At 41.2% G+C, this 26,528-nt stretch overlaps 1 protein-coding gene and 1 long non-coding RNA gene across 4 annotated transcripts in view; both read left to right on the top strand.

The window, feature by feature from the left end:
* Positions 1–17,137, top strand: part of LOC138956734 (polycystin-1-like protein 3) — a 35,752-nt gene extending 18,615 nt beyond the window's left edge. The window contains exons 5-9 of the mRNA XM_070328012.1: positions 44–1,302; positions 13,118–13,190; positions 13,663–13,800; positions 15,198–15,323; positions 17,120–17,137. Of these exons, the coding sequence (XP_070184113.1) occupies positions 44–1,302; positions 13,118–13,190; positions 13,663–13,800; positions 15,198–15,323; positions 17,120–17,137 (1,614 nt within the window). The remainder of the gene's footprint in view (positions 1–43; positions 1,303–13,117; positions 13,191–13,662; positions 13,801–15,197; positions 15,324–17,119) is intronic.
* Positions 17,138–18,421: 1,284 nt separating this feature from the next.
* Positions 18,422–24,430, top strand: LOC138956733 (uncharacterized). 3 transcript variants are annotated; one of them, XR_011452777.1, is made up of 4 exons: positions 18,422–18,459; positions 19,004–19,088; positions 19,250–19,319; positions 19,995–20,274. It is a non-coding gene; the product is annotated as an uncharacterized lncRNA (long non-coding RNA). The 3 variants fall into 3 exon arrangements; XR_011452778.1 differs by lacking the exon at positions 18,422–18,459 and adding an exon at positions 23,079–24,430 and having other exon boundaries at positions 18,587–19,088; positions 19,995–20,073; XR_011452776.1 differs by lacking the exon at positions 18,422–18,459 and having other exon boundaries at positions 18,593–19,088.
* The last annotated feature ends 2,098 nt before the right edge of the window (positions 24,431–26,528 follow it).

Below are 26,528 nucleotides of genomic sequence, written 5' to 3'. Positions count from 1 at the left end.
TACCTAGCACAAGTACTAATTGTTTCCTGTATCTGCACCACAGGGACCGGCAGTGGAGGTACAAGTTCCCCCATGCCATCATCCACCGCCACAAGTCAGCCATGGTACTCTGCCAACACACTTACCGCCACAAGTCAGCCATGGTACTCTGTCAACACACCCACCGCCACAAGTCAGCCATGGTACTCTGTCAACACACCCACCGCCACAAGTCAGCCATGGTACTCTGTCAACACACCCACCGCCACAAGTCAGCCATGGTACTCTGCCAGCACACTTACCGCCACAAGTCAGCCATGGTACTCTGTCAACACACTTACCGCCACAAGTCAGCCATGGTACTCTGTCAACACACCTACCGCCACAAGTCAGCCATGGTACTCTGTCAACACACCCACCGCCACAAGTCAGCCATGGTACTCTACCAGCACACCTACCTCCAGAGGTCTGGTCCTCACAGCGCCATGCTCCTCTTCCACCTCCATCGCTTGCACACGGCGATATTTCATGGAATCGGTTCGTTCAATCAGAACCATCACGCTCATCGTTCAACACATCGGGAAACCAGGCTACCCCCTCACCTCATCAGCCAATGCTGGCCAGTCACTCGGGCGGCCAGACCGAATATATATTGTATCCCTCATTAACTGAGATTGTATCAGGCAGTCAGTCTTCTTCTTCATCACCAGCACAAGTCAATCCATCATGGAACCAGGTTACCACTCTTCCATTTCAAAACTTACCAGTCGTTCAGCCTGAAACCCTGGTTAGGTATTTCAATCCGTCTAGCTCTCAACTCTCTCCACAAGGAATGCAGACTGTGTACACTCGGTCTGAAGTTGCACCGGTTCATCCAACTGGAAACCGTACTATTGTTCTGCCTCATCAGTCCTCATGGACCCAAGTGGCAGGTAGTCAGCCAACTCGTCAACAACAATTACATGTCGATGCAGCGTACACACAGGATTCTCTTTTCCAGCCATCAGTGTCACGTGTTTTGCCATCAGGGAGTCACACTACTCCGGCACTATCTCGTACCGTACTGGCCAGGGCTCCAAGTGTGCAGGCAACTCACCTGCAACCATCACTCTCACAGGTCAGTCCCTCGCCAAACCAGGATACTCCATTGACATCGAAGGTATCAGCAGTGACATCGTCAGGCCACCGGGAAAGTCTTGTATCTCCACTGAGCTCACAGATCATACTATCAGGAAGACTGACTTTCCCACAGTCTGCTACACCAGCTTTGTCTTCAGGAGACAAGCAAGGTGATGCTAGTGTCCACGATGCACAGTTTGTAAGGTATGTGTGTGTTTCTATGTGTGTGAATGTGTACTGTGGCAGAATGTGACATTTTACATTAGTGAGAAATTAATTAGGGAATGAAGATACACCACATTCGCTATGATAATAAATAAGGGTAGCCTTGTTGTGCCCAGTATTTTCCCGTACATGTTTGAGATTTTCAACACGATCATTTAAATGACACATCTATTTCAGTGTACCATTTTTGTGCATGTTTTCATTGTCACCTCTATGACACACCTTCTCGAGGTTTACATCATGTATTACGTCATCATTATTAGTAACGTCAAGAGATATCTAAAAATGACTGCATGGCATAGATCCAAGTGAACAAATCGTCATTAAACATCTAATGTGTACAGTTTTTAGGATACCTTTAAGGGCAATTCCAGCGTCACTGACGTGGCATTCGCACACAAATATAGACATTAGTTGCCATAAAAACAATGTTCAAAAGGGCACGTGTGAATTCAATGAAAAAAGGGGCATCATTTTTATGTGTTAAAAGAAAGAAAGGTTTACAAGACCGATTTCCTAATTGTCCCCCCGTCTATCTGTCCGTTGGTGCGTCCGTTTGTTTACCCGCACCATTTCCCATGTAAATAACTTGTGAACTAATGATTTTAATTCTATAAAACTGTGTACATAATATGTACTATTATATTGATGGATATACAAACAAAACTTACACTTCTAGCAAAGATATTCAACACATTTAAGGTCAAGGTCACCGGTCAAGGTCACTGCCCCAGGTCGCCCACCAAGGTCCCTAAACATTAATTCCTTCGCCGATCCCAAATTTTCTGACAACTTCTCGACTGTCAAAAAAGGGAAAATAAAACGTAGCGATATATCGAGTAAACAAGTACACGCCTGCCGAAAGATAACTGGCTGCTGATTCTGACTAGAATCCGTCCTTGTCACAGATGGTATTTAGCTGTCGTTAAGATGACTTTCTCGGCTGTCGTGTCTTCTGTTATTTTAATAACCATTAAGTGTCGGGTTCCCCCTGAAGAACCTTCGTAAATGTTGACATCAACCTCAAATTGTCAAAGACGGCATTTCACGTTATCTGTGTCAAATACATGCATCCGAAGGAAAGCTTGACTGTTTGAAAAATGAGGTTGAACTTTTCTTCGTGCTTCACAGAGCAAGTCAACGTTATTAGATTAGTTACAGCAGCTCACGTCTTGGTCCCTTTCTCATACTGCAACAACATTAGCAGGGCGAAGAACAGCAATGGTAGATGTGTCCATCTGTTAAGTCTGTATTGTTCTTCTTAAACTCTTGGTACGCTTCAAGCACAGTACAGGAGGGGGAAAAAAGAAACGACCTCAATTAAATGGCATAGAACGTTTGACTGAAATGACACAGGAAATAATGCTTGAATGGGGGTGCGAAATTTGTCGCAATAACTAACTTGTTTGCTGAGTCACATTTGCGATCATATAACGTTTTGGCCTATAAATCGTATTAAACATTATCATGTATAGATGGATGAATTTACTACATACACCTGTGATGTGGTGTCTTTACCTTGTTGTAAATAAAGTGACACGTTTTCTTGCAACGACGACTCGCTTGACCTCTACCCTGTATTGCACAATTTATCAAAAGTTTAATTTTTGTTGTTGAAAAAACGATCAAAAACTATGCACTACTCGTACAGCCATTAAAGTATCATCCTCGAATCTGTTTTTCTTTTTGATGTACCTTATCTGGTTCCTATTTTTCGACAATTTGAAAATGACAAAAAAAAAAACTTGCAATTAACAGTGTGGCGAATATAGTGCGTTTCTTTTGGCGCCTACTGTAGACTCGCTCCCAAGGGTACGACAGACATAACTTGCTCGAAGCACAACCATACTAATACACTCGAACTCGTTGTTCATTTTGACTGCCTGTTCATTCGTACTGTCTCACTCCGGTAGGTGGCATTGGCGAGTACACATGTACAGTAACGTGTCGTCTGCTATGCTACATTCTCTTTCTTTCCTCAAACATTTGAACAGTTAATAAACTCAAAATTTAAACCTTGTCCACTTGACCACGAACTGTAAATACATTTGTTTAAACATTTAAACTGTTGCACAATAGCCATACTGAACATTACTGTCAAACTTCAAACATATCAACATTTTGTTCAACCTTAACAAGAGCATTTCCAAACATTTGCATGATGCAAAATTACATGTTTCCCACAATGTAATCCTTCAACTTCTCAGGTGGTTTTCTGATTCTGGTGGACTGTCTGAGCGGTTGTGGACAAACTGTTTGGTCATGTGTCTGCGTGTTTGTCTGTGTGTTTGTCTGCGTGTCCGGAACGTTCGCGTTGTCTGTATGTTCGTTTGTCTGTTTGTTGTGAACATATTTCTTTGTGTGTGCGACGTTTCTTTTGTACTGAACACCGGCTGGTGATTCGACAAGAAGTTGAGAACCAGTTTTGTCTACCACCTTGTATGGTTCCGGCTCAAAAGTGGTTGACAACTTGTCCTGTCTTTTCTGCTGAAGCAACACGTCATCACCTACATATATCTTTGTTTCTGTTGCACGGCGCTTATCATCGGCATACTGTTTCCCTATTTCTTTCCGGATTTTGTCGCGGTCACGGATGTTTTCATCAAGTTCGGCCTTGACGATGGAATCAATGTCTGGAAGTTTTGTCCGAAGTTTTCGCTTGAAAAGCAGTTCTGCTGGACTAACTCCAGTAGTCTGATGTGGTGTGGTTCTGTATGACAACAGAAATGTGTTCAGTTCTTTTTTCCAGTCTTTGCCTTCGGAGTGTGCTATTTTGATCGCTTTCATCAATGTTCGGTTTTGGCGTTCTACCTCACCATTGGCCTGTGGCCACAATGGCGTTGTGTGCCTGTGCATAATTCCGTGTGTAGTCATGAATTCTTTGAATTCGGCGGAAATGAACTGGGGACCATTGTCCGATTTCAGGGAAAATGGTAGCCCATGTGTTGTGAACATTGTTTCCAGACACTCCACAATTTTTTCTGCTTTTGTATTTCTCAGAACTGCGGTCTCGAAATACCGGCTATAGTAGTCTACTACTACTAGAATCGACTCTCCACTTGGCAACGGGCCAAGCAAGTCAACTGCCAAGTCTTCCCATGGACCATCTGGGAATGTGGTTCGAACCATCGGTTCCGGCTTTGACGGCATTCCGACAATTTGACATTCGTGACAAGAACGTACACATTTTTCTTTGTCGAGACCGGGCCACCACACTTTGGTTCGAATTCTTTCTTTTGTTTTTACCACCCCTTGGTGTCCTTCGTGTGCTATTTCAACAACGCGTTCTTTCAGTGCTTTCGGAATCACAATGCTAGTGCCACGTAGAACAAGTTTCCCAAGGCTGGTCAACTCATCTTTCAGCGCTTTGTACGCTACGTTCGGGCATTTTTCCCAGTTTCCTGATTTGATACGCTCTCTTACTGCAGACAACTCTTCATCTACAGCTGAAGCCTCTTCAATTTCATGTGCTGTCATTGCCCTCGGTACGGCCTTCTTCGCAGCGAAGTACACATACTCTTCCGCAACGTTTCGACCACAAACACGTTCAGTGTCTTGGTTCACGAGTCGCGACAACGAGTCGGCAATGTTCTGTGAGCCCGGCTTGTATTCCACCGTGAATTGGTAGCTCTGCAACCGAAGCACCCATCGCTCGATACGCGCCGACGGTTTCGAACGTTTGGAATAGATGAACTGCAGTGGGCGGTGGTCGGTTTCAAGTGTGAACTCAATACCGTACACATACTGGTGAAATCGCTCGCACGCCCATACAAGAGCTAATGCTTCTTTCTCAGTTTGTGAGTAACGTCGTTCGACATCCGACAAGCTACGGCTAGCATAGTAGATCACTCTTTTCTCACCGTTCTGAACTTGTGTGAGAACTGCACCTAGTCCGACTGGACTCGCGTCTGCAACAATACGCGTCTCGGCTTTCGGACCGAAGTACGCGACGTTTTCAGCTTTCGACAAATCATCCTTCAAAGTTTGAAATGCCTTTTCTTGTTCTGTTTTCCACTGAAATGGTGCGTTCTTTCTAGTCAATTTTCTCAGTGGTTCGGCTTTGGTCGCCAAATTTTCTATGAAGCGAGCGTTGAAGTTTACTAACCCCAAGAAGCTTCTGACTTCCGACGCTAAAGTCGGCTGTTTTGCGTTTTTCACTGCTTCTACTTTTGCGGATGTTGGCCCTATCCCTTTCTCCGAAAGTAGGAACCCCATGAACTGAAGTTCGGACATCCGATAGACACATTTGTCTGGATTGAGTGTGAGGCCATTCTCTTGTAGTGTGCGTAGTACCTTGTCGAGTCTCCGGTCATGTTCCTCGACTGTTTCTGCATGTATGATGATGTCATCTGTCATGTTCCATGCACCCGGACAATCGCGAATCACGTCTTGGATAGTATGTTGGTAGATTTCTGGCGCTGACGTCACTCCGAACATCAAACGCTTGTACCGAAATAATCCGATGTGTGTTGCGAATGTTGTGACGGGACGCGACTTTTCAGACAACTCGAGCTGATGAAACCCCCACTTCAAATCAAGCTTTGTGAAAACTTAGCTTCCGTTCATTTTGATCAGTGTTTCTTCGATAGTCGGTATAGGAAAACGTTCACGCTCAACCGCTTCATTGGCCTGTCTCATGTCTACGCATAGCCTAATGTCATCACTGTTGGGTTTAGGAACCACTACGATCGGGCTAGCAAACGAAGTCGGACCTTCTGCGCGCTCGATAATGTCGAGTTCCTCTAGCTCCGCGATTTTCTTTTCAACCTTTTCCCGGAGGCTGAATGGAATCCGGCGAGCTGCCTGAACATTTTTTACATTCACTTGCAGTGTAATCTTTTGATTCTTCAGTTTACCCAACCCTTTGTACAACTCTGGGTACCTTTGTTCTGGTTTGTCTGACAGTGACACAGATCTGACAGTTTCAGGTTCTCTTGGCAATCCCACTCTCAAAACACCCAGTTTTTCTAATGTTTCTTTTCCCAAAAGAGGGACTTTGCCTTTCTCTTCAATGACAACAAATTCAGCTGTGTGAATTTCTGAAACCCCAGGAACAACAATTTCAGCCTGAAATGTTTCTGCTACTGTCAGAGGTGTGTCCTGCCCATAAGCATACAGCTTTCTTGGTTTGTCAACTTTCTTGCATGTAAACTTCATTTTCTTTTTCTTCAACTGTTCCCAGTTTTGCCTATCAACAATGTTGCAGCTAGCCCCAGAATCTATCATCATTGACATATTGACACCCCCCACAACAACATTAATTGTGGAATTGTAGAATTTGTCAACAACAAATGCATGCTCATCATCATCATCATCACTCTCACGCACATTGTTCAGATGCTTTGATTTTGATTTGCACACAGAAGCAAAATGGTTCATTGTTTTGCATTTTGTGCATTCTTTACCTTTTGCGGGACATGCCGCGTCTTTTGCAAAATGTCCTGTCTTTCCACACCGAAAACATTTCAGTCCGTGTTTGTCTGACTGTTTTAGTCTTTCTGTCAGTGCGGTCAAACGGTTTCCTGGGTCGTGGTCTCGAAACAGCACTAACAAGTTCAGTTTCTTTTTCACTTGGTCTGCCATCCATCTGCTTCACCTGTGAAACTGCCGCCTCATGAGCTTGTGCTTTTTCAAGTAACTGTCCTAATGTCAAAGCTCTCTTCGCCAGAAGTTTCGCTTGCAGTGCTCTGTCTGGACATCTGTCGATGACTTGATCTCTGATGCTCGCATCGCGTGCAGCACCGAAGTTGCAGTTCTCTGCTTTCTGCCTCAGACGTGTAACGAACTGCGCCGTCGTCTCACCTGCCTTCTGCGTCATCTGCCTGAACTGGTGGCGTTCAAAAGTCTCATTCTGCAGGGGCTTGACGTATGTATCCAGGGCAGTCATTGCCTCATCGTAGCTTGCTCCCCCATCCAGTGTATCAAAAATGTTTTGAACTTCCACTCCAGCACAGTGGAGCAACAGTGGACGTTTCTGGTTATTCCCCACATCTCCTCTTGCAGCAATGTACAACTCGAAACTTTTCTTCCATCTCGTCCATCTCGAAGACACGCTAGATGGGTCACCAGTTGGATCGAATTTGTCAACACAGAAAATGTTCGCTGCCATCTTTCTGAATACGTCACAGTATACAAACAGTTTTCAATGACGTCACGATTTCACTCGATCGACCGGCCAAGAAAATGACGAAAAACTTGTTTAAATCTAAGTTACTTCATAGATCCTCGTCGCCAGATTGTAGACTCGCTCCCAAGGGTACGACAGACATAACCTGCTCGAAGCACAACCACACTAATACACTCGAACTCGTAGTTCATTTTGACTGCCTGTTTATTCCTACTGTCTCACTCCGGTAGGTGGCATTGGCGAGTACACATGTAAGGGAGACAATTCCCCAATCACATCAGTAACGTGTCGTCTGCTATGCTACACCTACTGCATACATTATGATTTTCCTTTGAAGTTTGACCTTCTTTCCTTGACGGTAATACAGTCTGTAATAATTTGCGTCTGCCAGGAATTTTGGTCACTGTTGTAGTGGTTACATACTGCTGTATGAAGTTCTGATCTCGGTTTTCAATTTTGGGCGTTGGGCATTTTTGTGTGGTACTCAGCGTTTATCTCCGATGAGATGTGTCAGTAAAAACAGACGCCTTTCTCCGCGAAATTTAAGGAAGAAATAATCTTACGTTTTTCAACGCTCGGTCAAAAGATTGCCGTGAACGGAATGCACAGCGGAATAGACTTGTTAGTGCTGAACCAGCTTTCTCTTTCATGTTCATTTGTAAAATATTTTTTTTTAGCACACCACTTGCAGCTTTTCCTTTGCATTGCGCTACAATTTGCTCTATACTGTTGTTATTGTCGGCGGTTGCGTTCTTCCGTTATTTTCTGTTTCAGTTTTCTTCTTCAGATATTTTTAGTTTGTAATGCCACATGCTTTCAGCTAAAGCCTTGGCCATTATACCGGCACTTTAAACGCAAGCAGGCTGTTTTGATGCACACCAGACTTGAATAAGCCGCCGAGAACTGTCATCTCTCACTAAATGTGCGTTACACATAAAAAAAAAATGACCACAGCGGTCAAGCAAACAGAAACACTTGTTGGTTCAATGAAATGCATAAAACCATTCTGACATAATTTACATTGTCAAATGCGTGTTTAATGACATCATTTTGTTTCTACTGTTTTCATGTTCCTTGGCAATTATTATCATCAAAGGTTAAGATAATGAAAACGTGGAGTATTAGCGATACACATCACTCCGTTTTATTGCTTTAAAAAAAGACAAAAATAAAAGCCAAATGCATCTATTTGTTTGTTCACAGATTTCTCCCGGTAGTATTGTATATTTCTGAGTAAAAAAATAAAAGAATCTCACAAAGAGTTTGGCTAAAATGTACCAGTAACAAGCACAAATTTAATGGTATTAAAGTGCCACAGACGTTACAATACAGTTCCACGTCAGTGACGCGCTTCGTGCAAAACAAACAGAATGATGACAAATTAACAAAAAAAGGCATGGTTGAACTTCTTCATGAAAAGCTAAGAAATGACAAAAAAAGAAGTAAATCGACAAATTTGTTCATCGCTACAAACAGTTGTTGTAACCAAAACGTCACTGACATTGCACCATTTTGGGGGAGAAATTGTTTTGAACATATCTCAGAAGCTATTATCATTTGATATTTCCAAAACAGATCAAGAGGTAGTTGCAGGCTTCTTCAGCAAGTTTGACAAACTTTCCAAACCAAAACAAGAAAAACTTGCACAAGCGATGACATTCTTAAAAGTTAACATACAATGACTCTCCACGGAGCGTCCCCAAATAGCCTCAAAAACATAAAATGGTAGCATGCAAGGGGAGTAAATAAGATGCAGAGGTGTACCTTAACTTTTTTTGCTACCGGCCAGGGGGGCCGGTAAGTCAAAAATTGAACCGGCCCCCCCAAATCCCAACCGGCCCCCAACTTGCCGGGATTTCTTACAACCGCCCCAGCGGCTCGTCGCTTGCTAACCACATACACAAAAGACGTACATTCATACTTATAATGCATACATGTGGATTTGCACTACTAATAACTACCACAAACACACAGAAAACTTGATGACTAAAATGCTATGTTTTAATATAATGATAATTAACCTTGTTTTAATAAAGAATTTAAAATAAAAGCCGCCACAAAGAAACAAGAAATCAAAACCACATTCACACCCTGTCACACAATCACACACTAAACCTCACTAAAAGTTACCCCCTTTATGTACCCCTACCACACAATTTACAAAGTAATTTACCATGGAACTTTACTTACCACATAAACACACACTACAAAAGAGTAAATCAGCATCTTTTTTAAATTTAAATTGTTTTTTGTTGTATAAAACCAAGTATAAAAAGCTGACTACAAACAAAACAGTTTCGCTAAGTTGCTTTCTTGTTTTGTTTCTTTTTCTTTATGTCTGTGTTATTAATATTACTGTAAAAGTTGCATACCAGCCAAATTTACCACAGCTTAAGTCATAAATAATCAAAAGCATTACATTTCATTTCTATTTCCTAATGAAAACAAACAGATGTTCAGATTTCCTGATCCTAGAATTGTTCACAGGTGATCTTTATGCTTTTGATTCAGCAGAGTTGCATCCCTTGTCCTATTGTTGAAGGTCTGTCTTTTCTTCTTTATCACATATAGTGGATCTGGGTGTTTTTTTTTACTTCCTTAGTTGAAGGGAAATAATTGACAGCAGTAGTACTGTCACTACTTGTACTAAGTTGGTCAGCAAAGCTGGTGTTAACATATTTGGGAAAACGGTCTCAATGAGTATCCCTGCAGTCAATGACATAATTATATACATTTCCCAGAAACTGGATCAGTGGTACATAGCAGGCACATCAAAGGAAAAATACAGAGGGCTAGGGGGAATATGTTTGCTCTGGATGGGCGGTCAGATCAAAGGCAGATGCATTGTAAAAGCTGGTTGGCCTTGAGACCTGGGTCAATGACCGTTACTTGCAACCTGAACACAGCTGCCTGTCGAGACACTGACCTTCTTACTCGGGGTCAATGACCGAGTTTTTATCTGAGAGGAAACTGTTTTACAACATGTGAAAGTCTCTGAAGGATTGGTGAGCGCAGGATAAGATCAGAGAGGGGGTGAAGTGAATAGCGCAAAGAGGGGGGACGGAGGGGCGGTTTAACTATTTTGACTGCTGATGCAATCGCCAGCGGCTCGTGTCACTGGAGGGGTGATGACACGGTCAAGTGAGGCGGAGGGCGGTAGCTGTCTAGCCAATGTGTCTGACATTGATTGATGGTAGTCCTGAGTCCTTAAAGTGGGGGAATGGGGGGGGGGGGGAGGGGATGAGTGGGCAGTAGAGAAGTGACAGATTTTGAGATCGCCCGCAGAGATATTTGTTCGCCGGCCGTTCCGATTGACTACGTTGCCTAACGACTTTGTACTTCAGCAAAATTTGAACCCGCCCGGCGGGCGATTTCAGAGGAATTTCGAACTCGCCCGACGCGATTTGAAGTCGCCGCGGGCGAGCGGGCGAGCGCCAAAACTCACCCCTGTAAGATGCGAGTGATGTATGGTAGGAGTAACTTTAAACATCTCTTGTGGCATGTGTTGGGTGAACATGGCGTAAGTCCCATTTTGAAATTCAGGCTTAGATGAGCCTTTTTTACTTTCAGTCAAGTAATGACTGAATGTCTTAACATTGGCGGAGAGTGAAGTTTGTCTCCCGATGTATGTATATGTGTGTGTGTGTGTGTGTGTGTGTGTGTGTGTGTGTGTGTGTGTGTGTGTGTGTGTGTGTGTGTGTGTGTGTGTGTGTGTGTGTGTGTGTGTGTGTGTGTGACAAGCGTTTCTCAGAAACTACCCGACGGATTTTCTTGAAAATTGATGCATACATTGCTGAGGGCATTTGCTTGTGTTGTTTTTCTCCGATTTTTGATAGGGCTATTTGATGACGTTATATTTGACCTTTTGAAAAAGATGAGGCGGCACTCTCACGGCTACAGTTTTTCATCAATTTGTTTGAAATTTTCGTTACATGATCTTCGACTAAGTGCGGACAATGGGATTGCATTTCAGCTTGGTACCTTGACAATTTATGAAATGTTCACTCAAAGTTAGCCAAATTTCGATATTTGAATCACAAAGGTGACACCATTCTATTCTGTATTGCCTCCTGTATCCGAAAATATAAAGTTTTGTTGTGTTGGATTGAAAAATGGGCCTAAAATGAAGAAAACCGTTGAAAAGTCACTTTCTTTATTGTGAGATGAAAACACAAACAAATATCATTCCTCTATTCCTTATCTTGTGCTGATTCCAAAAATATATAGTTGTATGGTGTTTCGCGCTGAAAATATACTTAAAATGAAGAAAATCTTCGAAAGGAAATTATGCTTCATAAAGCCTGACGCGTGTTTCTTTCAGGTGAGATATTTTTTTGGCTAGCCGCTCGCAGAGCTGGGAGGCGATAGTTTCCATGAAACGGTTTGATGGCTAGCTACGCAAGAATTAAACACCATTGGTCGATACCGAAAAGGTCGTCTGCACTGGTCGGCAAACAACCATGGACAGCCAATCGGATTGGCAGCTGCGTGGCCGCCATGTTTCCTCGCCAAGCGAGCAAGCCCATAGCTACCTAGCGTTCGAGGCGAGAATCCTATAGCGTGACTTGCGGCCAAATGTGCCCTAGAAACGGTACTTCCTCGCCCTACACGCCAATCTCGCCTATTCTCGCCTGTAAGAAATTGGGGACTATATTGAGTTTACACTAGCTCGTTTTGGAACACGCAAATGACGTCATATTAAAAGGCGAAATAGCATGACATCACCCCGCGCGCGACGTTCTTTCCCCCAAAACATACCTCGTACGTACTGCTTATGCAGCCCCCCCCCCCCCCTCTCTCTCTCTCCGTCGCTCTTTTCCTCTCTAATTCTTTCCCTCGAAGAAACTCGACAACATGCACTTACAAACATAAACATGTGTGTGTGGTTGTGTGTGTGTGTGTTGTGTGTGTATGTGTGTGTGTGTGTGTGTGTGTACCCCCGTTTCCACAGGTTTGGTTGCCTAAATCACCATAAGGCAACCATCCACACGTGGATGGCAACCTAAACTCTGGATGGCAACCTAATTGTGTGGATGGTCGATTCATTTAACACCGTTAAATTGACTTTTTTGACGGAAAGAATGTCATAACAATGTTCAAAATGACATTCTTTCCGTCCTCTATAGGCGACGAAATAGGTCAAATTTTGTGCATTTTTTAGTGCAAAATTCTTCGATGCCGGAGCGAGTACTGCACCCAGTGCTGTTGTAGTGCAAGTGCACTAGAAAGGCACTACACCCAGTGCCGCCTCTTAGGTAACCATCCACACTTTAGGTACCCGTGTGTGTGTGTGTGTGTGTGTGTGTATATATATGTGTGTGTGTGTGTGTGTGTGTGTGTGTGTTAACGATTAGTGTTTCTTTTGCTTTTTATGGTATGCATATGCTGTGCCGCTGGTTGAAGAAACATTCTGTCAATGTCTACTTGTGACTTTTCCTTGACTTTTTTTAATGAAGCATATTTTTCGCATATTATAGGCGTTATACATTTTGACCAAAAGTTGCGGATTCACAAGCCCTAGAGCACTAGTACGATCAATAAAATATGAAAGCAGAGACATTAAGCTTACATAAAAGTAAATGGATAAATGAGGTATAAGAGCAGTGCCTTAAATGCCTCCGACCCTGTGCTGACGCCTTAACCAATAAGCCACATGTGTTGTTTCAGTTCAGACGCAGCCATCACAGGGGCGGGTACACTGCAATCGGACAAGTCAACCACTAGTTCGCCAGCTAGTCAGGTAAGACCATTTGGTAACATTTCAACCAGGGTCAGTAAAAGTGAGAATGCCTGACATCATTCCTGATACTTTCCTGGATGAAACTATAGTAAATATAGTAAATAGTTGGTATGAAGTAAGTGTCCTGTATAATAAACATTGTAGCCAATACCGCTGCGCTTGACCACTCATGCAGTCAGGCATTCCACCTGTCTCTTGGCAATAAGCGCTGCATTCAGCTAGGCCATTGATTTTAGTATAGGAATGAAAACATCTTTTATTGTACGTTTCTGCGGCTGATAAAATCTATGAGATCACGGATAATTATGTTTGAAATTCGCTTTGCGAAAAATGGTTTTGTCATTTAGTAAACAAGAACAAAGACTTTACAAAGTTCCAGATTTTATTTATTTATTTATTTACGAGAATTTATATCGCGCACATATCTCACCACACGAGGCGACTCAAGGCAGATGATGTGTTCTGTGTCCAGGTTTCAGGAGGATCGCAGTGCTGCAAGTGCACGTGGAGATCACGGTGCAAGACCTCGATGTACTGCGCCTGCCACGCCAAGAAAGTTCGCTGCACCAACTGCATTGCTGAGAGGTGTTCGAACCGCGAAATTGTGCGGGTAAGGATATGTTATAGAATGTCGGGGAAGTAGTCTCACATTGCCTAAAGAGATAGACTGATTGATCTACAGCAATAAACAACATGTATCCGTACACTGCACAAAAATGAGAGTTTACACAAAACATTTTAAGTAAAACGCAGCCATCTCGTGTTAGTACACCCTTTTACTATTAATGATCCTTATATGGTCAAACACGTCATTTTTGCTTTCCATAGAAGTTAAAAAGTGGTTTATGGCTTGGGGGAAACCATGCCATTAACCAAGAATGAGATTAAATAAAAGATTGCTTTACCTGTTCGAATCAAATTATCCAATCTCATTACATACAACAACAAAAATCTCAGTCCATCTGTATTCCTCATCATTGTCCTGGAGAAAAGGATATTTCTTACATTGTGTCTGTTTACAAGTGAAATGAAATCAAAGAGGAGACCGTGAACACTAAAATGCTGTCGTCCGCATCGAAGAAAGCCTACAATACTTGTGAGAGCTGATAGTGACGAGTAATAATGATTATGAACGATGACAAGAATTCAATGACAGGCAATTACGTTCTGTATCCTTATCATTATGTGCTGCAAGATCGTTTCTTTTTAGTTTAGAACCACGGGATTGCCGTTGAATATTACTAGATGTGAACGTCAGCTAATCACAGATGAAACTTCGAGTCACACAACCTCGTTTTTTAAGAGAGCGCACTTGCCATTTGTGACGTCAAATTACGAACAAAAATTGCTTTTCTTTGTAAACTATGTCATATTTGACTGATGTGCCATTTCTTCAACATGAAGGCAATTAATGTTTCATGCACTGATGAAAACATAGCTGATAATAATCCAATACAATGATCAGCCTTACCTAGCTGCCACACAGATTGTGAACAAGTCTTTCTGAGGCCCTGTATAGGATGGACTTAGGCGCAGTATTTTGTTCAAAGGCAACACAAAAGTATCATACAGGGTGGTGCCAGCTAGTGTTGCATATGGGAAGAAGTAAATTTAGAGCGGTACATTTGGATTGCCCAGCAAACTCAGCTCAGTGCTTTGGCTTAGCCCTGTCTCAGCGAGCGATTGTCGTTGTCACGCTTCGCTGACCCTATACAATGGGTCCGTTACTGAGTGCTTACACACGCTACCTATCGGCATGGCAAAACTATGCCTTGCCTACGAAAGGCTCGCTAAGGTTACAAACAGTTTTGCCTAGGCAAAGTAATTCGGCCTTCTCAAATCAAGAACTTTCTAGTATCGTCAGTACAAACCCGTGTGTACATTTGATACCTACTGCGAAACAAAATATTGTATACTCAGATCGAATATCCAACATAATCAGCTAGTGATATGAAAGAACATCCGGTTGACTTGATCATTATATCCCTCACTGGGCACGGTTTTCAGACCTCCAAGCTGAAACGATGCTGTGAGTGCACCGTCACTTCACAATGCAACAATACCAGGAGCTGTGACTGTCTGTCAAAAAGTCTTGCGTGTACCAACTGCGTAGCTGAGAATTGTTCAAATATAGTAAGTTGTTTATTAACTTTTCTCTTCTGTTCTGGTCGCCTTTTTCCCCCTGATCCATCTGTCTCTCTGTCTCTGTCTGTCTGTCTGTCTGTCTGTCTGTCTCTCTCTGTCTCTGTCTCTGTGTCTCTCTCTCTCTCTCAACTGCCTCCTTGACATACTGCTAAAGTTTTTCCAATCCTGTTATGAAAGCAACACAATTCCTAAGGCGTGGAAAGAAGCGCTGGTGATAGCAATCCCAAAAGACGGAAAACCAAAGCAGTTAGCATCTAGTTACAGGCCCATATCTCTCACGCCCCATATTGGTAAGATCTATGAACGAATTATCAAGAATAGGCTGGAACACTACTTAGACAAACATGGCATCATCCCAACGTGCCAGGCCGGCTTCAGAAAATCCAGGTCCTGTACAGATAACATTGTTAAACTAGCTGCTCACATTAAAAAAACTCGAGCAAGAAATAAAACTATGTTTGCCACCTTCTTTGACATTAAACGCGCCTACGATTCAGTCTGGCACACCAAACTTTTGGAAAAACTGAAAAACATTGGTATATCAGGAAGACTGTACAACTTCTTGAATGAATTTATAAACGAAAGGACGCTAGAAGTTCGAGTTGGCAGAGATGTATCCACAGCACACAAAGTTAACATGGGAGTCCCTCAGGGCAGTGTCATTGCCCCGACATTGTTTAGTATCATGCTGCATGACATTCACAAAGTCAAGACGGATGGAACCGTGATTTCACTGTATGCGGACGACCTGGCTCTGTGGTCAAATCACAAACCAGGAGAAACTCAACACAGAACTAACCTGAAGAGATATCAAAACGCAGTAGACAACATAGTCAAGTATTTATACACAAACGGCTTCGAAATCGCCGCCGCAAACACAACATTCATGGTTGTCACCAGAAAGAAGGTACACGAAAAATCCACCATTATCGTCAACAATACACCCCTGGAGCCTAAAAACCAAGTCAAATTCCTTGGCGTTACCTTCACCCCGAACCTAACATGGGGGCCACACATCAAAAACCTTGTCGGCAAAGCCAAGAAAGCACTTAGTCTCCTCATAGTGTTAAAACGAGAGACCTGGGCCTCAAATAAAGACAGCCTGCTTCACATTACGAAAGCCATTATAAGATCCCGTTTAACCTATGGTCAAGAAGCATTTTTTGCTGCATCAAAATCGAATCTAAAACTATTGGAAAGAGCCGAAATGGCTGCACTCAAAATCATCTTTGATCTCCCAAAACACTCCATAAACAAACTAGTGTATCAAGAGGCTGGCTGGCTGCCCCTCGATGAAGAAAGAAGACTAAAGTCGGCCCAGTACGTATCAAGAGCCAGTACAGTTGATAATGCTGTGAACGAAGAGCTCACTGCTGAGTTCGACACAATTACCTCGGCCCCTTAACAAAACCTAAAAAGAAAAACACCCACAATATACGAAGCAACGATCCCACTAGCAGACTATGTTCAACCGATATTTCAAGAAAGTGGGGTAAACCCAGGTAGGATGGCCCACATTCCCATTCACCCCTTCCCCTTTTGGTTCATGGAATCTTCCATTATCATCCCTGATCATGATCTGGGTGTAACAAAAAAAGATAACCCTGTACTTGTCTCATCACTAGTAAGAGAAATAATCTCAAACAGTTACAAAGATCACCTACAGATATTTACTGACGGCTCGAAACAAAATGATGACCAAACTGGCTGTGCTTTTGTCATTCCTGACCTCAAAATAACTAACAAATTTAAACTCAATAAGGATGTGTCCATTTTCACTGCAGAAATGTACGCCATCTTAAGAGCATGCCACTATGTCAATGACCTTCCTCGACCCCCAACAAGAGTCGTCATTCTCTCCGACTCAAAATCAGCTCTGACTGCTCTCCAAAATGGTTCCAGAAACCGGGAAGAGCTTCAGACGGAAATACTGTTCCTCTGTCACCAGATCATTGCCTCTGGGACAGAACTGACCCTTATGTACATCCCCTCACACAGAGGGATCAGAGGCAATGATATGGCTGACAGAGCAGCAAAAGAGGCTGTCACAGATCAAGCAGCATTTCATGACCTAAAATTAATAAAGACGGAAGCAAAACACAAAATGGCCAAAGTTGCCTGGTGTCACTGGGAAACAGAATTAAAAACAGAAGGCAATGCCCATGGTTGGCTTATTCTGCCCCGACAAACAAAACAAAACAGGCCTACACTCCCCAACCCCCTCCTTAAAATACTTCGCAGAATTCGCACGGATGGATGCGCTTACAAGTTCTTTCCCCGTCTCTGTGAATGTGGACAGTTGCTATCTTTTTTACACCTCTTTGACCGCTGCCAATCACTCCAACAAGATTCCCGCAACCTACACACCCTGTCAACGAACACAAACTGAAACCCCATGAATTTTCAGATAAACATTGCACGCTTCAATGGTGTCTCTCAATATATAAGACTGAAATAGGACATCTGTTTTGAAAACCTCATCCCCTTTCCTCCTTCCCACCCCTCAATCCTCTCTCCCACCGACCCCTTACCCCCCCCCCCCCCACCCTCCCCCCTCCCACGCCCAACAACTAAAGCGTCTAAAAGACAAAGCATAGCTATACTCAATTGATCAAACAAGGCTTAAGCACATACTGCCCTCCTACCTGAACTTAAAGTGTAACTAAACAAGCAAAAAGGAAAAACATCGTTCAGCAACCTTTACACTTTGATATGAAGAAGGGCCTGATATACTGTCAAACTGCGAAAAAAAATAAAAATTCTCTCACTCGGACACTGTTTGACGGACATGTGAAGTGCGCGCCAGGAACGACAATCTTCTTAGTTTACCTGATTAATGCCCTTAATTTTTGGTTCTGGTACTTTCAGTTCCGGCTGTTGTCATCAATCTACCAAAATAAAAGATCAAACGGAGTTTTCGATTTTTATTTCATGGTTCAGAAAAATATTGCTTATTTTCTGAAGTCAACCGTTTTAGCGAATCTTTCTTTGATTCTTAAAAGTCATTTCAGATTTTTGAAAAATAGTTAACGGTTAGTAATTACCAATATATCGTAAACAAACATATCGATAGGTTTTGGTAAGAAGACACAAGTGCGATGAATGTGGTACCAGTATTTTTGTGGTAAGTAAGGATGCATTTCTTTGCTGTAAGCACATTTACAATGCACATTTAATCCGTTTAGCAACATAAACGAAAGCATGGTACAGTGCCGCTTGTTTGTGGTCTATCTTTTCGCGGCAGATGCGTAACAATTAGGGTCTCAGTTGGAAAAAGCTGCTCGGAACCAGAGCAGATTTGGCTTGGGTTCTTTGAGTGTGAATGATCGACGAGTGGCTTGACATCTTTAACGAATCATTACTGTAGCCTACTTGAAACCATCATCTGTTTCTGAATTTGTCATCAGTTATGATTGAGCAGTCTCATAGGAATCGTCCATAAAATGTTAAACCGAAAAAGGGCAGACGATTCTGAATCACACAGGCTGCTGTACAAAATCAGATCTAAAACGATATTTTGAACTGCGACGTCTGCGTAAATGCCCTGTAACAAAATACCTTGTCCTGGGCATGTGTATACACATCAGCTTCTATTGGGAAGATCAGTATTTTATATTAATCACAAATACAAGATTAGAAATAGTTCTGAAGATCGCCTTTGATTTCAGTTTCAGCGGCAAACTAGCAGATCTGTCCAAACCGGCATCGTTACATGGTTGAAACTTGAATAATCCCAAATAGATCTGAGTGGGGGTAAGTTTTATAGTATTTCATTTTTTTACGGCAGTTTTATTTAAAGATAGTGTAGTGGATGTCTCTGGTGAAGACTACAGTTATATGAATTTTTTGTTGTAATATTAAAATGATTGTTCTTTATTTACACAATTGAATAATTTGTATTTATTTGTTTGCAGATGACGGCATACTGAGTGCTCCAAGAACATACGCCTGCTGGCATTTTGTGTCTTTTCTGAAGACGTTGAGGCAAGCAGAAGTCACGGTCCTGGCCACACACACACAATGACATGAACAAGAAATGATATTTTTTCATGGGCATATCCAGTATTAAAACTTTATTACCATGCAAACGCAACGATTAGAATTTAGAGAAGGTCATCGGTCACACACACACACACACTGGGCGGATCCGGAGGGGGGTTCCGGGGTTTCCGGACCACTTAGGAGCCGGCCTTTGTATTCTAAGTGACGATTTTGGAAAGAAGTTGGCTAATTAGTTTGCTCAGGTTGCGCCAGATCGATCAATTGTCCTTGTTGTGATTCAAATTTTTCTTCTTAATATATTTACTTTTTTGGAAGGTGTATTAGGGGATGTTTCTTGGCTCAGATTGATCCATTTTCCTTGTTTTTATCAACATTTGTCGGACCCCCCCAAGGAGGTTGAACGCTTCGCGTCTTCAACTAAACGCTTCGCGTCGTCAAATTGTCCCTAAAAGAAATTTGGAAACTCCCCCTTAAAAATGATGTGATCCGCCCCTGCACACACACAAACACACACAAATAGAGAAGTAATAAATGGATACAGTTTTTCTTTATTTAAATTACAATCAGATGTGGTCGTAGAACAGGCACTGTAAACAAAACCTAGCATGATATACCACTTGTGTGATGTTTCGGTCAATATCTTTATTTTCCTTTCAGAAATACATTGGCGTTTTGAATGTCAAGGGAAGAGATACAAATGCTGCAGCGGGCTATCAAGAACGCGAAGGCAAACAAGGTAAATACCTACTTCTGACATTAGTTTACTTATTAACTCTTTCTATACTGGCCATTATCTCCCCAGTCTCTCCCCAGAAACTGGCCATTTGCATGGGTTTGCAAAAACATTCTCAAAAATAAACAAAACAAGATGCAGCCTTCAAACTCATAGGTTTTATTGTGAATATATTGCTAAAAGATATGCCAAAGTTTGGTTTCATTGTTGTGAAAAAAAAAATATATGATGTCCAGAATTTATGGGTATATTTTATGCAATACGAAAAAAGGGGTATGTATTTTGACTTAGAAGCATTTTTTCTTATGAAGGATCTGTTTGCAAAAAAAAAATGTTTCTGTTTACTTGAATGAAGATTGTGCTAACACAAAAACATAACAAATACCAACTGATTTTCCATTTGGTGGTCATGTAAGCATTGTGAACATGTCCGAAAAATCTGATCACAACCCATGTGGTCGACATGCAGACCTGAACGGCCAGTGTATGGTGGCAGAGTTGGAAAATAGGAAAAGTCTTGATGCCAATCCTTCATCAAAAACCGAAGAAAATCGTCATTGTAATAAGTTTGCTTTATTCTAAATCAAACGACTAGGATAGATGACAGACACAACGACAAACACATTCAATTCTATGTAAAACATACACAATGCAGCTGGCCATAACAATGTGCCCATCGTGCATGAAGTGTGGCTTTGGTCGGATCAGTAGCCGTGCTTTGTCTGCGATGCTAAACATGAAATTTTGTTAAAGCGACGATTTAGCAATGTTGTTGTTGCTGCTGCTGCTGTCTGTTCTTGTCACGACATCTCGCCATATAACAGTTTTTTCCCTCCTGATTCTGAGAAGAAGCTGTTTAATTGTGATATCAGGCCTAGGAACCCCTGATTTTCACTTGGAGCATTCTCAAAGAAACTTAGCGTATGTTAAGACAAGTCGCGTAAGGCGAAAATACAATATTTAGTCAAGTAGCTGTCGAACTCACAGAATGAAACTGAACGCAACGCAACGCAGCAAGACCGTATACTCGTAGCATCGTCACTCCACCGCCCGTGGCAAAGGCAGTGCCCGTGGAATTGACAAGAAGAGCGGGATATTCGTTGCGCTGAGAAGGATAGCACGCTTTTCTGTACCTCTCTTCGTTTTAACTTTCTGAGCGTGTTTTTAATCCAAACATATCATATCTATATGTTTTTGGAATGAGGAACCGACAAGGAATAAGATGAAAGTGTTTTTAAAACGATTTCGAAAAAAAAAATTTGATAATAATTTTTATATATTTAATTTTCAGAGCTTGTTTTTAATCCGAATATAACATATTTATATGTTTTTGGAATCAGCAAATGATGGAGAATAAGATAAACGTAAATTTGGATCGTTTTATAAATTTTTTTTTTTTTTACAATTTTCAGATTTTTAATGACCAAAGTCATTAATTAATTTTTAAGCCACCAAGCTGAAATGCAATACCGAACCCCGGGCTTTGTCGAAGATTACTTGACCAAAATTTCAACCAATTTGGTTGAAAAATGAGGGCGTGACAGTGCCGCCTCAACTTTCACGAAAAGCCGGATATGACGTCATCAAAGACATTTATCAAAAAAATGAAAAAAACGTTCGGGGATTTCATACCCAGGAACTCTCATGTCAAATTTCATAAAGATCGGTCCAGTAGTTTAGTCTGAATCGCTCTACACACACACACACACACACACACACACACACACACACACACAGACACACACACACACACACGCACATACACCACGACCCTCGTTTCGATTCCCCCTCGATGTTAAAATATTTAGTCAAAACTTGACTAAATATAAAAATGAGTGTACTCCACACTTTGTCTTTTGTTGTTCGTTGTCGTTGCATGTCTACCGTTCCACAGCCACCTACTATAAGTGCAAGTGTTAAATGACGTATTTCCACAAAAGACTGCTTGCAGAGAATCATGTGATGCCAATGACAGGTAAGGACATGTGGTAATACATACTACGTTTTGGAACCAGGGAAAATGCAGCACAAATTATTTATCAACCAAATTGATTGACTTGTGCACCATGACAAAAGTTTTCTTTGATCCATAAAAGGTCTTTTGCCAGAAAAATTGCTCTGAACATCAAGTACCCTGCAAGTTGTCACACATTTACATTATTGAAATAAAAAGAAAACACACCAGTAACCAGGTTAGGTACGTTAATATCTATAATCAATATCTCGGCACGTTACTGCCTTCTTCGGGATGGTAAGCTGAACATTATTGAACAAAATAATCGGTTTAGATTGTATACTTTGATTCCTGAACGAAGAAGCAGAGGTACTGCATACAACTAGGACTGTAATATCAGCTTTTGCCTGAAACACACACACATACACTTATAAAATTAATGCAATGTCATTGTATGAAGCCAGAACAATCACTAACTTACATAGTTGGTCACACAATTACCCATCACTGAACAATAAATCGAAGTCGGGTGGATTCAATGACTAAAGCAGTAAAGGCTTTGAAAAAACCCTCATCACAAAACATCCCCCCCCCAAAAAAAAATAAAATAAATAAATAAATAAATAAATGAAATAAAACAGGTTGTGTATATAGCGCAGTAAACACCATGCAGGTACAAGCAAAGATTTGACAGTGATTATCCTTGTTTTATATAGCACACATTTTCTAGTTTTAATCTCTCTCTCTCTCTCTCTCTCTCTCTCTCTCTCTCTCTCTCTCTCTCTCTCTCTCTCTCTCTCTCTCTCTCTCTCTCTCTCTCTCTCTCTCTCTCTGGAAAGTAATTTATTGACCTGTGGGTTATTTGCGTTTGTATGTCACATTGGTGATTCGTAAACTATGTTGAAAGAGATTGTCAAACAATATTATATGGGGTGTCTTAAAAAAAATGTATATCAACAAAATCTGTCATTATTATCAGGCACACGGTTTTAACAAAGCTATGTCACGGAATGCAACGTAAGTGGATTAAAAAGTCGTGTTTTTGTGTGTGCAGGATATTCGCTAGGACGGGACCTCAAGCTGAACCAGCACAACAGCGATGCATTCTTCCATGGCTTCCACAAAAGTCTTTCACCTATAGCGGGCATTGCATACAGATAGTCCAAAGAGGGTTAGGGTTACCCTAACCCTCCTTTTTAAAAATTCTTTAGACCAATTATCCCTCTGTTCCCATGTTAAACATGGAATAATTCTGGACAAATGCGAGGACGTTAGCTTTTTTTTATTTTATTTTTTTATCATTTTACTTATCATTAAAACTTGTTTAGATTTCGATTCGTAAACCATTTACAGTAATCCTTTGTTTTTTTAACTTTGTTCATCTTACCACAGTCACTTCGTTGTTTAGATTATCATTAAATTTGTTACCATTATGCAGGAAAAATGTAGAATAAAACCAGGAGAGCTTTCGGTAGAAGATATTTCCTGTGTCAAAAGTTAATGCTTATTCTGATTGATGGGTGCTCCAAATTAAGTTATTTTGACTGCCTTATTCGAATTCATTTCCAAGACAGGGCTGAGAAGTGGAGAAGCTTAGGAGAGTATCGTACAAATGGTCTGGGTGTTTATGCAAAACTTTCGAATATGTCAGATTTTACTTTAGAGATTTTAAATACTGTTAACTGACAGAAATGCTATAACTTCTACACCAATTGACTGGATAACTTCATATTCAGCATACTTAAACTTGATTTTATGCATGTGCAGTTCACAAAGTGGCAAATTTGTAGGTTAAATTATCTAACTTTTGCATCACCAATGACACCAACGCTTTCGTGTCTGAGGATTGCCCTGAACCTAGCTGTAACTGCATGCTTTCTTCAGGTCATCGATAGCCTGGGGGTTGAAGGGGATGTTTTTACATACTCAGACATTCAAAATAATCAAAAAGGTAAAAGCCTGAAGGGTTTAAGAAATGTTGTGTCACGACAAGAAAAGCAAGGGAGGTAATTTCTTCGGAAGAGGTAATTCTCTCCCCTCAGAACGATTGTTGTAGTTTGTTTGATTTTGTTCCCTTCTAATAAGTATTATTTAAAAATAGATCTTTACATCTTGATGTGAAAGGCGCAGTACCCCCCTCCCCCCAGGATGTTAAATTCTAGGTTGTGTCCATGTAAAATCCTGATCCTAGTCAAGATCCGAGTTGGTTTTTCATGCAACTGTTTTTGTGCCACTCAATTAGACATACTTTGCAATCCATAATTGCACGAAACTAAGTACAGGAAATACGTTGTTGTCGTGTTTTTAATATTACATAATGAAATAAAAAATGTCACAACTGGTTTCGTGTTGGGCTTTCTCTCTCTGTCTGAATCTCATAATTACTTCCTTCTGAGGCCTGAAATGTGTTGCAGGCATTGTTCAGCTTACATTTATTGTTACAATTTTTGTGGATATGTTATTAAGTGTGTCTGTGTTTCTATCATTCGTTATCAGTGTGGTTAAAAAAAAATTTAAAAGCACACGTCAAAGTAATTTACCCTTCATCATTATCAAAACATGCAGATACAGGTAATAAATATTTGTGATACTTTAAACAAATACAATGTTTGTTTGTTGCGTCTTTTCTTTTTTTCAGAGCAAACACACATCGTATTTGTTCAAACGTGTATATTCTGCACTTTCTAATACCCTGCATGGATCTCCAAATCAAGAATAATGAAAAGTCGTCTAATAGCCCTGCAGCACTCACACGAACATGATAGAAGCTTGCATGCACCCAGGCTCGCTGTCTTCGGCTAAAAGAGCTTACCGTTGGATCTTCGCTCAGACAAATGTAGCTGTCTTGTCCACTTGCTCCTGTCGCATAGATCTGCAATGTGCAACATCATCTTTGATTAATAAGTCTGAGGCACAGACAAACACACACGCGCGCACATTTGCGAGAGAATGCACGTCAGTCTATTCAATCAAACAGTATAAAAACATACCACAGACGTGGTGGTGGAAACTGGACATTCGCCGTATAACAAACTCAAGAGATTCATTTGTGTGTGTATGTTTAATCAAAAGTTCATCTTGGGCACATCCCGTAAAAACTTCGAACAGATCTATTAAATTCTGAAATCCTTGACAAGGTTTTTTTCCAATCATCTGTATCTGACCGAAGTAAAAAAAAAATTTATTCAGCCAGTACACGCATCTACCCCCTCACACGACAATACATATGTGGCGAAAAAAGGAATCGAGAGGGGGGGAACAAGGAATAAATTAGATCCAGAAATAATTCCACTTCATCATTCCAAAATTCAAGTGTGAAGTGATCGGATACTGTGGTAAAGATACGTGCTTAGTATCACAACTGAAAATACAAGCCCTAGGGTTTTAAATCAAGGAAACAATTAAAGTTAAGGAAAGATCAACAGAAATGTCGAGAACATGTAAAATATTGTACTTACAATCCGTTTCAGCATGCTCTTCGAATAATAATCTCCCAGTCAGCCTCGTGCTTACGACTTCGACAGGATGTTGCCTCTCACGCTGAGCCAGTACATTTGGAGTGAATTCAAAGGCCAGAGATGCAGTACAAGCACATTAGTTAGATCCAATTCATTTACATTGCTACCTTGCCCAATTTATGGCTATTTCTGTTGGTAACATCACACATGTGGCAAGCAGTGCTTGTTGCCGACTCTGCTGGGACAGGCAGCAGACGATTTTATTTAGGAACCAAATTCTGATTGGTTAAAACATAAAACCGGAACTCAAAGTACCACTTGTTCTTTGGAAGTATCAAATCAAGAACAGATAATCAGGTAAATCTGAAATGGGTTCAACACTTTTAAAAAATCGTAGTAAATCAGAAAACACAGTAAACGTTGGAAAAATCGTCCAGTATCGCTTCTACAGGTCTATACTTGGACAAAACATAAAGCAATTCAGTAAAGCTGACACTTCAAAATGTCTGTTTAGTTACACTTTAAGTTCCCCATTCTGATATATATTTTAGCAAGTTGCTTCAATATTTTCCTTTGGCCAAAAATTAATTGAGATTTTTTTTATTTTTTTTTATATAACTTATTCAGCCACACATATAAACATATCCTACATACATAAAAAGCAAACAAGCCTACAAAACCGCTCCAGTCCAACCACATTCCGCGTACACAATCATCCATCCCCATTTCGAAATATCGCAACAACAGACCTCCAGATATATAACACGATCATATGTGTTCTCTGTTTGCATGTTTGTCCAGTGTCTTGTCCCCACATAAAGCATATTAACTCTACCTGTCCCAAGATAGCCCAAATGGTTCTAAGAGGACGTTAAAACTAATTATCATCATCATCTATCAACGCAATAGAGTTACCGAGTTAGTACGCCAGGCAAAAAGTAATCATTTTCATAAATTGGTTGAAGACAAAAAGGATGTTGCCACGCTTTGGCAAGCCATAAATGAAGTGTTAGGTAAATCCCAAAGAAGAAATAGCAGATTAAATA

Source organism: Littorina saxatilis, unplaced genomic scaffold (genome assembly GCF_037325665.1).
Source record: "Littorina saxatilis isolate snail1 unplaced genomic scaffold, US_GU_Lsax_2.0 scaffold_563, whole genome shotgun sequence".
NCBI classification, from domain to species: Eukaryota; Metazoa; Mollusca; class Gastropoda; order Littorinimorpha; family Littorinidae; genus Littorina; species Littorina saxatilis.
Note: the sequence above shows the minus strand (reverse complement) of the source record. Positions and strands in the feature narration are given on the sequence as shown.